We start from the raw sequence: 14,934 nt of genomic DNA, 5'->3' as shown, positions 1-14,934 counted from the left end.
AAATAAAAAATGCCCTACCCTATTCTAAATTACTAAAGTTCAAAGCTCTTTTACCTTACCAGCCCTGAACAGGGCCCTTTGCGGGGCATGCCCTAAGAAGTTCAGCTCTTTTGCCTGTAAAAAAAAACATACAATACCCCCCCCAACATTACAATCCACCACCCACATACCCCTAATCTAACCCAAACCCCCCTTAAATAAACCTAACACTAAGCCCCTGAAGATCATCCCACCTTGTCTTCACCTCACTGGGTATCACCGATCGGTCCTGGCTCCAAAATCTTCATCCAACCCAAGCGGGGGCTGGCGATCCATCATCCGGTGGCTGAAGAGGTTCAGAAGAGGCTCCAAAGTCTTCATCCTATCCGGGAAGAAGAGTAGATCCGGACCGGCAACCATCATCTTCCAAGCGGCATCTTCTATCTTCATCCGATGAGGACCAGCTCCATCCTGAAGACCTCCACCGCGGACCCATCTTCATCCGGCGACGTCCAACTGAATTGGCGTCCCTCGAATTCCGATTGGCTGATAGGATTCTATCAGCCAATCGGAATTAAGGTAGGAATATTCTGATTGGCTGATGGAATCAGCCAATCAGAATCAAGTTCAATCCGATTGGCTGATCCAATCAGCCAATCAGATTGAGCTCGCATTCTATTGGCTTTTCCGATCAGACAATAGAATGCGAGCTCAATCTGATTGGCTGATTGGATCAGCCAATCGGATTGATCTTGATTCTGATTGGCTGATTCCATCAGCCAATCAGAATATTCCTACCTTAATTCCGATTGGCTGATAGAATCCTATCAGCCAATCGGAATTCGAGGGATGCCATCTTGGATGACGTCCCTTAAAGGAACCGTCATTCTTCAGTTGGACGTCGCAGGATGAAGATGGGTCCGCGGTGGAGGTCTTGAGGATGGAGCCGGTCCTCATCGGATGAAGATAGAAGATGCCGCTTGGAAGATGATGGTTGCCGGTCCGGATCTACTCTTCTTCCCGGATAGGATGAAGACTTTGGAGCCTCTTCTGGACCTCTTCAGCCACCGGATGATTGATCGCCAGCCCCCGCTTGGGTTGGATGAAGATTTTGGAGCCAGGACCGATCGGTGATACCTGGTGAGGTGAAGACAAGGTAGGATGATCTTCAGGGGCTTAGTGTTAGGTTTATTTAAGGGGGGTTTGGGTTAGATTAGGGGTATGTGGGTGGTGGGTTGTAATGTTGGGGGGGGGTGTATTGTATGTGGTTTTTTTTACAGGCAAAAGAGCTGAACTTCTTGGGGCATGCCCAGCAAAGGGCCCTGTTAAGGGCTGGTAAGGTAAAAGAGCTTTGAACGTTAGTAATTTAGAATAGGGTAGGGCATTTTTTATTTTGGGGGTCTTTGTTATTTTATTAGGGGGCTTAGAGTAGGTGTAATTAGTTTAAAATTGTTGTAATATTTTTCTTATGTTTGTAATTATTTTTTTATTTTTTGTAACTTAGTTCTTTTTTATTTTTTGTACTTTAGTTAGTTTATTTCATTGTAGTTATTTGTAGGTATTGTATTTAATTAATGTATTGATAGTGTAGTGTTAGGCTTAATTGTAGGTAATTGTAGGCATTTTATTTAATTAATTTAATGATAGTATAGTGTTAGGTTTAATTGTAACTTAGGTTAGGATTTATTTTACAGGTAATTTTGTAATTATTTTAACTATTTTAGCTATTAAATAGTTCTTAACTATTTAATAGCTATTGTACCTGGTTAAAATAAATACAAAGTTACCTGTAAAATAAATATTAATCCAAAAATAGCTATAATATAATTATAATTTATATTGTAGCTATATTAGGATTTATTTTACAGGTAAGTATTTAGCTTTAAATAGGAATAATTTATTTAATAAGAGTTAATTAATTTCGTTAGATTTAAATTATATTTAAGTTAGGGGGATGTTAGTGTTAGGGTTAGACTTAGCTTTAGGGGTTAATACATTTATTAGAATAGCGGTGAGCTCCGGTCGGCAGATTAGGGGTTAATAATTGAAGTTAGGTGTCGGCGATGTTAGGGAGGGCAGATTAGGGGTTAATACTATTTATTATAGGGTTAGTGAGGCGGATTAGGGGTTAATAACTTTATTATGATAGCGGTGCGGTCCGCTCGGCAGATTAGGGGTTAATAAGTGTAGGCAGGTGGAGGCGACGTTGTGGGGGGCAGATTAGGGGTTAATAAATATAATATAGGGGTCGGCGGTGTTAGGGGCAGCAGATTAGGGATACATAAGGATAATGTAAGTAGCGGCGGTTTACGGAGCGGCAGATTAGGGGTTAAAAATAATATGCAGGGGTCAGCGATAGCGGGGGCGGCAGATTAGGGGTTAATAAGTGTAAGGCTAGGGGTGTTTAGACTCGGGGTACATGTTAGGGTGTTAGGTGCAGACGTAGGAAGTGTTTCCCCATATCAAACAAAGGAGCTGAACGCAGCTTTTTGCAGGTGTTAGGTTTTATTTCAGCTCAGCAGCCCCATTGTTTCCTATGGGGGAATCGTGCACAAGCACGTTTTTGAGGCTGGCCGCGTCCGTAAGCAACTCTGGTATCGAGAGTTGAAGCTGCGTTAAATATGCTCTACGCTCCTTTTTTGGAGCCTAACGCAGCCTTTATGTGGACTCTCAATACCAGAGTTATTTTTATGGTGCGGCCAGAAAAAAGCCGGCGTTAGCTACGCGGGTCCTTACCGACAAAACTCTAAATCTAGCCATAAGTTTCTTGAGTAAGGAAGAGTCAAATTCTGTAGATGTTCCATATTCGTGCATGGCAGGATTTTGCAAGCACTTGTATATGTGGAGTGAATGTGATTTCAGAGTCAAGTGCGACCCCAAGAGAGCAAACCTGGGGTGAGGTGAATATAATCCAATTCTGGTCCAGCAGCAGGGTATTGATGAGGGGTGCAAGCGGTCAGGAGCCACCGGCTAACTCCCAAACAAATACTTATTCAATAAAATCAGCAGCACCCCAATGTAGTTCAAAGCTTTATTGGAGAGACAGGTGAAAAAAACTGCAATGTTTTGGGGGTCACCTGTGTCTTTAAGATAACTACTAGATAATGTGACAAATGGCTGTAAAATCCTATCTAAATAGATAGCGATATTTATAATTTTTGGATTTTCTCACTTGGTACCCTAGCTCCTATAGGCATGAATAAAGAAATTGATTGTTCTGTATTTTATTAAAATATTGTGACAGTAGAAGGGACTTTAATTTATTAGTTTAATTGTGATTTTGTGGTATAATTGTTATATGGTTGTTACCCTGTTTCTTGATTTATAGGCACTTGCTGCTTTAAAATGTAAAATGTATTTGTTATTACCTGTCTACAAATAACATTGTAATTGTTTAGAGTGACTACTAGGTGGAGTAAGTGCTCAGGTGTGTAGAACACTAAGGGTAAATTTGATGCTATTTAAGGTAGACACAATATGATGTCTGTATGCATGATTAAGGGGATGACCCCCAAAACATTGCAGTTTTTTCACCTGTCTCTCTAATAAAGCCTTGAACTACATTGGGGTGCTGCTGCTTTCTTTGAATAAGTGAGGTGTTGAGAATACAGTATCCAACTTTTAGAGAAATGTCAGGTCTTAGATGTCTTGAAGATGGGGGAATAAGTACCAGCTCAGCTTTAGACAGATTGAGTTGGAGATAGTATGATGACATCTAAGATGAAATTGCAGAGAGACAGTTGGTAATCTGGTTGAGTAAAGAGGGAGAGATGTCAGAAGATGAAAGACAGATTTGGGTGTTATCAGGATATAAATGGGACTGGAAGCCAAAGGAGGATATATATTTTCCAAGGGAGGACGTACAGAGGGAAAAAAGCAAGAGGCACAATAAAGAGCCTTGATGTACTCCAACTGAAAGAGGCAAAGGGGATATGCTGTTAAAATAAACTGTAAATGAGCGGTTTGAGAGATATAAAACAAACAGGAGAGGGCTGCGTCTTGGATGCCAAATTAATGTAGGATTTGTAAGAACAGAGCATAGTTAGCTGTGTCTAAAGCAGCAGATAGATCCAGAAGATTTAGTAAGGAGTATCGTCCCTTTAATTTAGCTGATAGCAGATCATTTGTTACTTTAGTAAGAATGGTTCTGTTTGAGTGTCAAGGGCAGAAGCCAGATTGTAGGGGATCAAGTAAGGAGTTAGTTGAGATACATTGAATCAAGCAATTATAGATTAGTTGTTCCTATAGCTGGTGTGATTGATGCACTCTTGAATGTATCAGGAAATGTGCCAGTGTTGAGAGTCAGATTAAAGAGATGAGTTACGGAAGGGGTTAGAGAAGCAGAGAGAAAGGGAAAAAGTTGTGGAGGAATATGGTCAAGTGGGCAGGTTGTGAGATGAGCAGAAGATAGGAGTATGTTACAGCGGAAAAGTAGCAGAGTGTTTTGTTAGTAGAAGTGGTGGGTAGGAGGGCTGGGTTTGTGGGGTGTGATTAGCAATAATCTGAGCAATCAATTTGGTAGTGGGCAGAGGTGCAGGTTGATGTAGAAGGGAGTTAAATGTTGATAACAGCTTTCTGGGGTTGGAAGTGTGATTTGACAAGAGAGAGGATAATAAAGTTGTTTGTCCTGAAGATTAATTTATAATGCAGGAAATCAGCACAGGTGCGTGATATCCTCCAATGACGTTTAGCAGTCAGAGAACATTGCTGAAGATAGCGGGTCTGTTTGATGTGCCACGTAGTTGTCAAGTGCATGATGTGCGGCGAACAGTGGAGTGTGCACTTACTATGGGCCAGATCACAAGTGGAGTTCAAGTGTTTACCAGCAAGTGATATCGGGATTTTGTGATCCCATCTGCATACAAGTTATATTGCGCTTATATTAGAAGTTGAAAGTAAACGCTATTTGTGTGAGCGCAACCATGATTTACGCTAGAATGATTACCATGACTTCACAGAAATGTCACAAAAAATCATCAAAAATACATTTAAAAGTACACTTACACTCATAAAAACATCATCCCTAATACAGATATGAGATTTTAGGTGTAAGAAAAAATAAAGGCAGGCAAAGGGCTTTAACATGGAGATGCATACATACATAAACATGTCTAAAGATGGATATGTGTGTGTATGTGTGTGTATATATATTATATATATATATATATATATATATATATATATATACTGTATCTCTCTCTCTCTCTCTCTCTCTCTATATATATATATATATATATATATATATATATATATATATATATATATGCTCTCCGCATTCAGCAAGGTCTTGCGGACCTGATCCGCACTGTCGGATCAGGTCCGCAAGACCTTTGATAAATTGGCCCCATAGATACACATATAAACACATATAGACATATACAGTGCCCTCCATTAATGTTGGCACCCTTGGTAAATAGGTCTTTATTGTTTATCCTTTTGATATTTTGTTAAAAAAATACACAGAAATACTCTGCTCTCATGGATAACAAACAATTACAAACACAACACTGGTTTATAAAAAAAAACTTTGTTAAATATATGTGTGGCACATTTATTGACAAACTTTTAGTCAATACTTTGTGCTACCTCCCTTTGCCAAGATAACAGCTTTAAGTCTTCTCCTATAATGCCTGATGTGGTTGGAGAATACATGGCAAAGGATCAGTTCAGTTCATTCCACAGGTTTTCAAGTCAGTCAGGGATTTCCATGGCAGGACCTTGATTTTGTGCTCAGTAAACCATTTTTGTGTTAATTTTATTTAAGTTTTGAATCATTGTCCTGCTGGATGATCCAACCATGGCCCATTTTATGCTTTCTTGCAGAGGAATGATGCCATGTATTTTAACACAATATACAGGTCCTATGGCAGAAAAACAGCCCCAAAACATCAAAGAGCCACCACCATATTTAACCATGGGCATGAGGTACTTTTCCATATGGCTACCTCTCTGTGTCTGCACCAAACTCACCTCTGGTGTTTGTTGCCAAAAAGCTTGTTTTAACCATAGAACTCAATCCCATTTGAAGTTCCAGTATTGTCTGGCAAACTGAAGAAGCTTGAGTTTGTTTTTGGATTAGAGTAGAGACTGCTTTCTTGAAACACTTCCAAACAACTTGTGGTGATATACTGTAGGTGGCATCAGATTGTAGATTTGGATACTTTATGACCCCAAGATGCAACTAACTTCTGCAATTCTCAGGTTCTGATCCTAAGAGATATTTTGGCCACTCGATCCATCCTCTTCACAGTGTATTTATGCAATACTTATATTTAATAAAGTGTTATACTAAGTTTGTACTGTAAATATTTCTGCACCTAAGTTTGTACTGTAAATATTTCTGCACATAGCTGATTATGTTCTATGTATTTATAAAAAGATATTCCTATATGTATCTGTATATATCTATACCTAAATATAATAATGTAATAATGTATAGGTATATATATATATATATATATATATATATATATATATACATATATAAATATGTATAGTACCAAAATACTATCAGTTATATGTAGAAATATGAATTTATGAATAAATAGAACATATTCTTCAATGTGAAGAAAATTGGATGGTGAAATATTAATATTTTCATGTTGGGTTAGCACACTTGAGAATATGTGATCGGATATGTGCATATGTGAATATGCTATCGGGTATTCCCATATGAGAACATGCATATGAGAACATGCGATCGGGTTTGCTCGCTAGTAGGGTGGCTTTTTTCCATTTTTTTTTCTCCATTGACTTCTATGGGGAACCATTTATAATTTGCGTAATAGTCTAGTCGAGCTTGTCGGGTTAGTACGAGAGAGCAAACTTTTTATTTTAAACTCATAATATCAACGCAACCCGACGAGTGCAAAAAGTTTACTACTAGCACAATTTGTGCTCTAGTGTAAGCACTAAATAGCGCTCCACTTGTAATCTAGCCCTATATGTTTCAACTTTCATTATTTAGTAGAGGGACTCCTTTCTTTACAATATTCTAGTGGCTTACAATTCCCATTTTTGGGCAGAAAACAACATTCTTACTTACAAAATCTCTCATCAACAAGACATTCTTGTAAACTTGATTAATTCATGCACAAAATAAAATATATACAGTGTATTAGACCTGACTAAAGCACCAACCATTGCAAATATCTAGAGATGGGTCTAGATTAAATATATTTTTAGCATTCTCATATCACTAAGTAAATTTTGATATATTAGCAAATTGCAAATCGTTTGGAATTGCTGTCCTAAAAAAATTTTTGGAGAGTTTTAACTAGGTCACAATTTTTTAAAAAAGAGCCTCATAGCCAAACCATTCATTTTTTTTGTCTTTAACAAATATTTTATGAGAGAGAAATAAAGAACAAAAGATCAATGTTGACAGCATGTTAAAGAATAAAAAAAAAAGAAAAGAAAAGAAATGAATGGATATCTGTGAAACGTCTGAGAAAAGCATTAACACCATTTTATCTAATCAAGAAGAGTGATTTGAATCAACTTTTGTAGCAGATGTCATGCTGGTTTGTGTGAAATGCTTAATGGAACTTTTTCATGTTCAAGCAATATCTAAAACCCCTTAGCGAAAATGAATGGGAGGTTTTTTTTTTTTTCAAATTTCACTGAAAATTAGTATTAAAACATTCAGCGTCCTATTCATGTCTCAGAATATACTACAAATGTCAAAATGTAAGTCTATCTCAGTTATCCTAATATTTTTCACATTGTCAGAAAAAGCGGAGCTTCAGGCATTTTACAACATGCGCAGAAACTTTTCATTTAACACTTGCTTCAGTATTTTCATTTATTTTTGACATAGAAAGAGACCACAATTTTAACCAGAAGGCCTATTGTAGCACAAAATACAAGTTCTCAATATGAGGTATATTTCCTCTAACTGTATAAGGTTTGTCACAACTCCAGCACAGCAGAAAATCTATTCAAAGGACCTACAAAGCTGCACAGCAAAAGCCTTTCATCTCACACACTACAGTCAGAAAAGCTTACTATTTGTTGGAAATATCATGAAAGAGCCTTTAAAGAGGTAAAAACTCTTGCTGTGTAGGATACACATGGATAATATGAGTATAAATAGCTATAATCACATGTAAATAGCACCATTAGAATTTGAAATGAAATGAAATTACCTTTTTTGTCGTCAAAGTATAACGTTTGTTGAGCTGGGTTTGACCACTGGAGGGATGTGTTATCATTTTGATCAACTCTGCATGTCAAGTTTATTGTTCCTCCTTCAACAACTGTAAGGTTCTGCGTGACTGGAAATTGCCCTTCGGTTGCTAAAGGGAGGGTTAGAAAATACAGCTGACATGAGTATGGACCTTACAAGGCAAAATGCAAAGCATTTTCATGCTACAGGCTTAGCGAGATACGTGAATCAAGGGAAAACATTTCACTGGGGAATAAAGAAAGGTAATCAATGTTAAACTATATTTCTTTGTTTCAGTCACATATCAGAAATGCTTCTGGCTTTTGATTCAAAACGTATGACATTCTTGTGCTTGTTTGTAATAGGACCCAAACATTCCAGTTTGTTCTGGTTATAGAAAGATAAACACCTAAACCATTTAACAGTTTACCATACATAATAACAGTTATAATAGTATCTTTATTTATAATGTGACAACACATTGCACAGGGCCTTAAAATAAGTAAAAGAAAGACAGGGAAAGGAGACTTACATGTTCGACTTAGGCGACTTAGCACAGAAATATAAACAAAAAAGAAAAGAGTGAAACATAGTACAATCTTCTACGGCTTATATGCCGAAACGCGTAAGACCGGAGCCTTACACACAGTTATGCACTTTTTTTTTGATGACTGAATAAATCTATTTTTTTTTAATCAGAGAAATAGCATTGTTTTTCCTTTTTTTCTAGTACAATATTTGTACTTGTAAAATGAGGGTATAAGGTAATCATTATAATGAGCCTTAAAGGGGCAGTGTCCTTAATTTTTTTTATTGTTTAAAAATATAGATAACGCCTTTACTACCCATTAGCTAGCTCTGCATGACCAACATTGTTATATTATTATACTTTATAACCTCTAAATCTCTGCCTTCTAAGCCCCTGCAGGCCGGCTCTTATCTCAGTGCATTGTATTAGCTTTTTACATTGTATTAGTGTTTTACAGCTAGACAGTACCAGTTTATTTGTGCCGTATAGATAACATTGTGCTGACTCCTGTGGAGTTATGCATGAACCAACACCAATTGGCTAAAATGCAAGTTTGTGAAAAACACTGAGATAAAAGGGCAGCCTGCAAAAGCTTATATATAGGTAACCATAAAGGTAAACATGTATGTTAATATAACAGTGTTGGGGAATGGGTAATAAAGGGATTATCCATATTTTTAAACAATATACATTTTCAAGTGGTCTTTCCAGAACTTATTTCAGTGAAGTTAAATGAAAGTGAATGTCAATTTTGATGCCAAAGTGCCCAGTTTTTAAAAATTTGATTAAAAACAGGGGCATTTTAATTCATCAAAATTTACATTTCACTCCTATTGAGAAAAAAAAAATTACCTTTTAATCTTCACAGCAGCTCCAGCTTCCTCCAGTCGTTGCAAGCCATTTCTGATGTCAGAAATGATGGATAGGTCATCCTTCAATCACGGCTTCCCCCTGGGGGAATCAGTGTATGATTCAACGCCGTGATTGGAGGAAGCCGGATTCCTCATTTTAGACCCAGGAAGAGGCTTTGCAACGGGCGGAGGAAGCTGGAGCTGCTGTGAAGATTAAAAGGTAAGTTTTTTTTCTCAACAGGCGTGAAATGTAATTTTTTATGAATTAAAGTGCCCCTGTTTTTAATTTAAATTTTTAAAAACCTTAAAAAATTGACATTCACTTTAATGAGTTGTGGTGTAACTTAAATAGATATAAAAGTGTAATAAAAAAAAAATATCTATTTGATTACATAATTTTATTTTTACATATATTGTCCTTTTCACTGTGTGATTAACCACTGTAAAGGGCCATCTTTACATGTATAAACATCAATATGGTGCTTAAAGGGATAGGCAAATCAAAATTAAACTTGCATGATTCAGATAGAGCATGTAATTTTAAGACACTTTTAAATTAAGTTCTGTTTTCAAATGTACTTTGTTCTCTTGGTATCCCTTGTTAAAAAAACAAAAACACACATATCATACACAAGTGAGAGCTAAATGTTAATTGGTGCCTGCACACATTTGTCTCTTGTGATTGGCTTACTAGATGAGCTCAGCTAGCTGCCAGTAGTGCAATGCTGTTCCTTGAGCAAAGGATAACTAGATAATGAAATAAATTTAATAATAGAAGTAAATTGAAAAGTTGTTTAAAAATGTATGTTCTATCCAAATCATGAAAGAACATTTTGGGGTTTCCTGTCCCTTTAACAAGTTAATAAAAATCTACAGCCATGCTGTAATTCTACTGTAAACATATTTTTTTTATTGTAATATATGTGGCTATATTACAAGTGGCGCACTAACATTAGCGCATGGGTTATAGAAGAATAAATAATATAAGAATATTGCGGGTGTGTTAATTTGCATGCGTAATACAAGTTTAAAGTAAACACATGCACAATCGAATTTAATGTGCTTGGGGTTAGTGCGACTGGAGACTTGGCATAGAAGGGTTAGGGATAAAATAAATGTTGCACCAAACACAATATAAATACAGTAAAATAAACTGTTACACTCATAAATACCATCTGAAATTGGCATAAAAATATTAATAAAAAAACTAAAATAATATGGTTGCATAAGTGTGAACACCCTTTTATAACTGGGGATGTAGCTGCGTTCAGAATTAAGCAATCACACTCAAAATCATGTTAAATAGGAGTCAGTACACACCTGTCATCATTTAAAGTGCCTCTGATTAACCCCAAATAAAGTTCAGCTGTTCTAGTAGGTCTTTCCTGATATTTTGTTAGTTGCATCCTACAGCAAAAGCCATGGTCCGCAGAGAGCTTCTAAAGCATCAGAGGGATCTCATTGTTAAAAGGTATCAGTCAGGAGAAGGGTACAAAAGAATTTCCAAGGCATTAGATATACCATGGAACACAGTGAAGACAGTCATCATCAAGTGAAGAAAATATGGTGCAACAGTGACATTACCAAGAACTGGATGTCCCTCCAAAAATTGATGAAAAGACGAGAAGAAAACTGGTCTGGGAGGCTGCCAAAAGGCCTACAGCAACATTAAAGGAGCTGCAGGAATATCTGGCAAGTACTGGCTGTGTGGTACATGTGACAACAATCGCACATATTCTTCATATGTCTGGACTATGGGGTAGAGTGGCAAGACGGAAGCCTTTTCTTACGAAGAAAAACATCCAAGCCCAGCTAAATTTTGCAAAAACACATCTGAAGTTTCCCAAAAGCATGTGAGAAAAGGTGTTATGGTCTGATGAAACCAAAGTTGAACTTTTTGGCCATAATTCCAAAATATATGTTTGGGCAAAAACAACACTGCATATCACCAAAAGAGCACCATACCCACAGTGAAGCATGGTGGTGTCAGCATCATGCTTTGGGGCTGTTTTTCTTCAGATGGACCTGGGGCCTTAGTCAAGGTAGAGGGAATAATGAACAGTTCCAAATACCAGTCAATATTGGCACAAAACCTTCAGGCTTCTGCTAGAAAGCTGAACATGAAGAGGAACTTCATCTTTCAGCATGACAACAACCCAAAGCATTACATCCAAATCAACAAAGGATTGGCTTCACCAGAAGAAGATTAAAGTTTTGGGATGGCTCAGCCAGAGCCCAGACCTGAATCCAATTCAAAATCTGTGGGGTGATCTGAAGAGGGCTGTGCACAGGAGATGCCCTCATATTCTGACAGATTTAGAGTGTTTTTGCAAAAAAGAGTGGGCAAATCTTGCCATGTCAAGATGTGCCATGCTGAAAAACTCATAAACAAAAAAAACTGAGTGCTGTAATAAAATCAAAAGGTGCTTCAATAAAGTATTAGTTTAAGGGTGTTCACACTTATGCAACCATATTATTTTAGTTTTTTATTTTTATTTCCCTATACCTAAATGATTTCAGTTTGTTTTTCAATTGAGTTGTACAGTTTAAAGGTGGAAAAAGTTCTGAAATGATTTATCTTTGTCTCATTTTTTTACATCACAAAAACCTGACATTTTAACAGGGGTGTGTAGACTTTTTATATCCACTGTATATGTATATATGTATGTATATATACAGGGAGTGCAGAATTATTAGGCAAGTTGTATTTTTGAGGATTAATTTTATTATTGAACAACAACCATGTTCTCAATGAACCCAAAAAACTCATTAATAGCAAAGCTGAATAGTTTTGGAAGTAGTTTTTAGTTTGTTTTTAGTTATAGCTATTTTAGGGGGATATCTGTGTGTGCAGGTGACTATTACTGTGCATAATTATTAGGCAACTTAACAAAAAACAAATATATACCCATTTCAATTATTTATTTTTACCAGTGAAACCAATATAACATCTCAACATTCACAAATATACATTTCTGACATTCAAAAACAAAACAAAAACAAATCAGTGACCAATATAGCCACCTTTCTTTGCAAGGACACTCAAAAGCCTGCCATCCATGGATTCTGTCAGTGTTTTGATCTGTTCACCATCAACATTGCGTGCAGCAGCAACCACAGCCTCCCAGACACTGTTCAGAGAGGTGTACTGTTTTCCCTCCTTGTAAATCTCACATTTGATGATGGACCACAGGTTCTCAATGGGGTTCAGATCAGGTGAACAAGGAGGCCATGTCATTAGATTTTCTTCTTTTATACCCGTTCTTGCCAGCCACGCTGTGGAGTACTTGGACGCATGTGATGGAGCATTGTCCTGCATGAAAATCATGTTTTTCTTGAAGGATGCAGACTTCTTCCTGTACCACTGCTTGAAGAAGGTGTCTTCCAGAAGCTGGCAGTAGGACTGGGAGTTGAGCTTGACTCCATCCTCAACCCGAAAAGGCCCCACAAGCTCATCTTTGATGATACTAGCCCAAACCAGTACTCCACCTCCACCTTGCTGGCGTCTGAGTCGGACTGGAGCTCTCTGCCCTTTACCAATCCAGCCACGGGCCCATCCATCTGGCCCATCAAGACTCACTCTCATTTCATCAGTCCATAAAACCTTAGAAAAATCAGTCTTGAGATATTTCTTGGCCCAGTCTTGACGTTTCAGCTTGTGTGTCTTGTTCAGTGGTGGTTGTCTTTCAGCCTTTCTTACCTTGGCCATGTCTCTGAGTATTGCACACCTTGTCCTTTTGGGCACTCCAGTGATGTTGCAGCTCTGAAATATGGCCAAACTGGTGGCAAGTGGCATCTTGGCAGCTGCACGCTTGACTTTTCTCAGTTCATGGGCAGTTATTTTGTGCCTTGGTTTTTCCACACGCTTCTTGCGACCCTGTTGACTATTTTGAATGAAACGCTTGATTGTTCGATGATCACGCTTCAGAAGCTTTGCAATTTTAAGAGTGCTGCATCCCTCTGCAAGATATCTCACTATTTTTGACTTTTCTGAGCCTGTCAAGTCCTTCTTTTGACCCATTTATTATGCACACCTGATATAGGGTGTTGATGTCATTAGACCACACCCCTTCTCATTACAGAGATGCACATCACCTAATATGCTTAATTGGTAGTAGGCTTTCGAGCCTATACAGCTTGGAGTAAGACAACATGCATAAAGAGGATGATGTGGTCAAAATACTAATTTGCCTAATAATTCTGCACTCCCTGTATATATATATATATATATATATATATATATATATATATATATATATATGATAAAAGACAGCACTCACTGGTCTTGAAAATAGCAACAACTGCTTTTATTTAAGTGACGTTTCAAGGATAGCTCCCCTTCATCAGACCTGGTCTGATGAAGGGGAGCTATCCCCGAAACATCACTTGAAAATGGCAACAACTGTTTTTATTTAAGACCAGTAAGTGCTGTCTTTTATCCTCTATATCCTTACCTGCATTCAGCACTCTGGCATTTATATACCTGTTCGTGAAAGTGCACCAGTCTCTACAAATATATATATATATATATATATATATATATATACAGTACTGTATATATATATGTTTGTGTGTGTGTCTAAATAATAATTCCATAATAATATTTAATATGTTTTACTATATATATATATATACTGTAAATATTTAACATTGCAATGTTCTTTACTTACTTGAACATTTTATTTAGATATATAGGTATAGATATATGTTTTTCATTAACATTATCAGATATATATTTTGAAATATATATTTAATAATAAAAACTACATTTTATTCAATGTGAAGAAATTTGGAATATAAAATATGCGTAACATGCTTCGGGTTTCGCAATTTAGGTCTAATGCAGTGTTGGGTTAGCACACATGAATAATTAATATTAAGAATTATTATAGATACTGTAATTATATATATATATATATATATATACACACACACACAAACAATATATATATATATATATATATATATATATATACACGCACACAAACAATATATATATATATATATATATATATAAATAAATAAATATATTTTTATATTCTTTATATATTCTATGGACTATTCAGATTTTTTTAGTACATCTATAATAATTATTTCTATTTATTAATATTTTTCAATATTTTATATTTATTAAATACATAAATAACGTACATGAAGAATGAAAGTACTCCTGTCTGGTTTGTGCATATAACCCAACATGAGAACATTAATTCCTCATGTGTGCCAACCTGACATGAGTTATCTGAAGGTGTGGGTTAGCACGCAAGCAAGTACAGTTTTTTTTTCTACACTATGCATTGAAGTCTATATGGAGAATAAGTTAGTCCTAAAGTCAGTGAGAGTTGAGTTTCTTGCAGTACGACCGCAAATAAATATTACATCTAGTGAAGTTTATGCTAAATAGTGTG

General features: G+C 36.5%; 1 protein-coding gene across 1 annotated transcript in view; it reads right to left on the bottom strand.

Annotated features, from left to right (window-relative positions):
- The window catches only part of CADM2 (cell adhesion molecule 2), a 798,115-nt gene that overhangs the window by 669,626 nt on the left and 113,555 nt on the right, over positions 1 to 14,934 (bottom strand). The window contains exon 2 of the mRNA XM_053705198.1: positions 8,127 to 8,276. Coding sequence (XP_053561173.1) covers positions 8,127 to 8,276 — 150 coding nt within the window. The remainder of the gene's footprint in view (positions 1 to 8,126; positions 8,277 to 14,934) is intronic.

The sequence above is a fragment of the Bombina bombina genome, chromosome 3 (assembly GCF_027579735.1).
Source record: "Bombina bombina isolate aBomBom1 chromosome 3, aBomBom1.pri, whole genome shotgun sequence".
In the NCBI taxonomy this organism is placed as follows: domain Eukaryota; kingdom Metazoa; phylum Chordata; class Amphibia; order Anura; family Bombinatoridae; genus Bombina; species Bombina bombina.
This window is presented reverse-complemented; position numbering and strand designations above follow the sequence as displayed.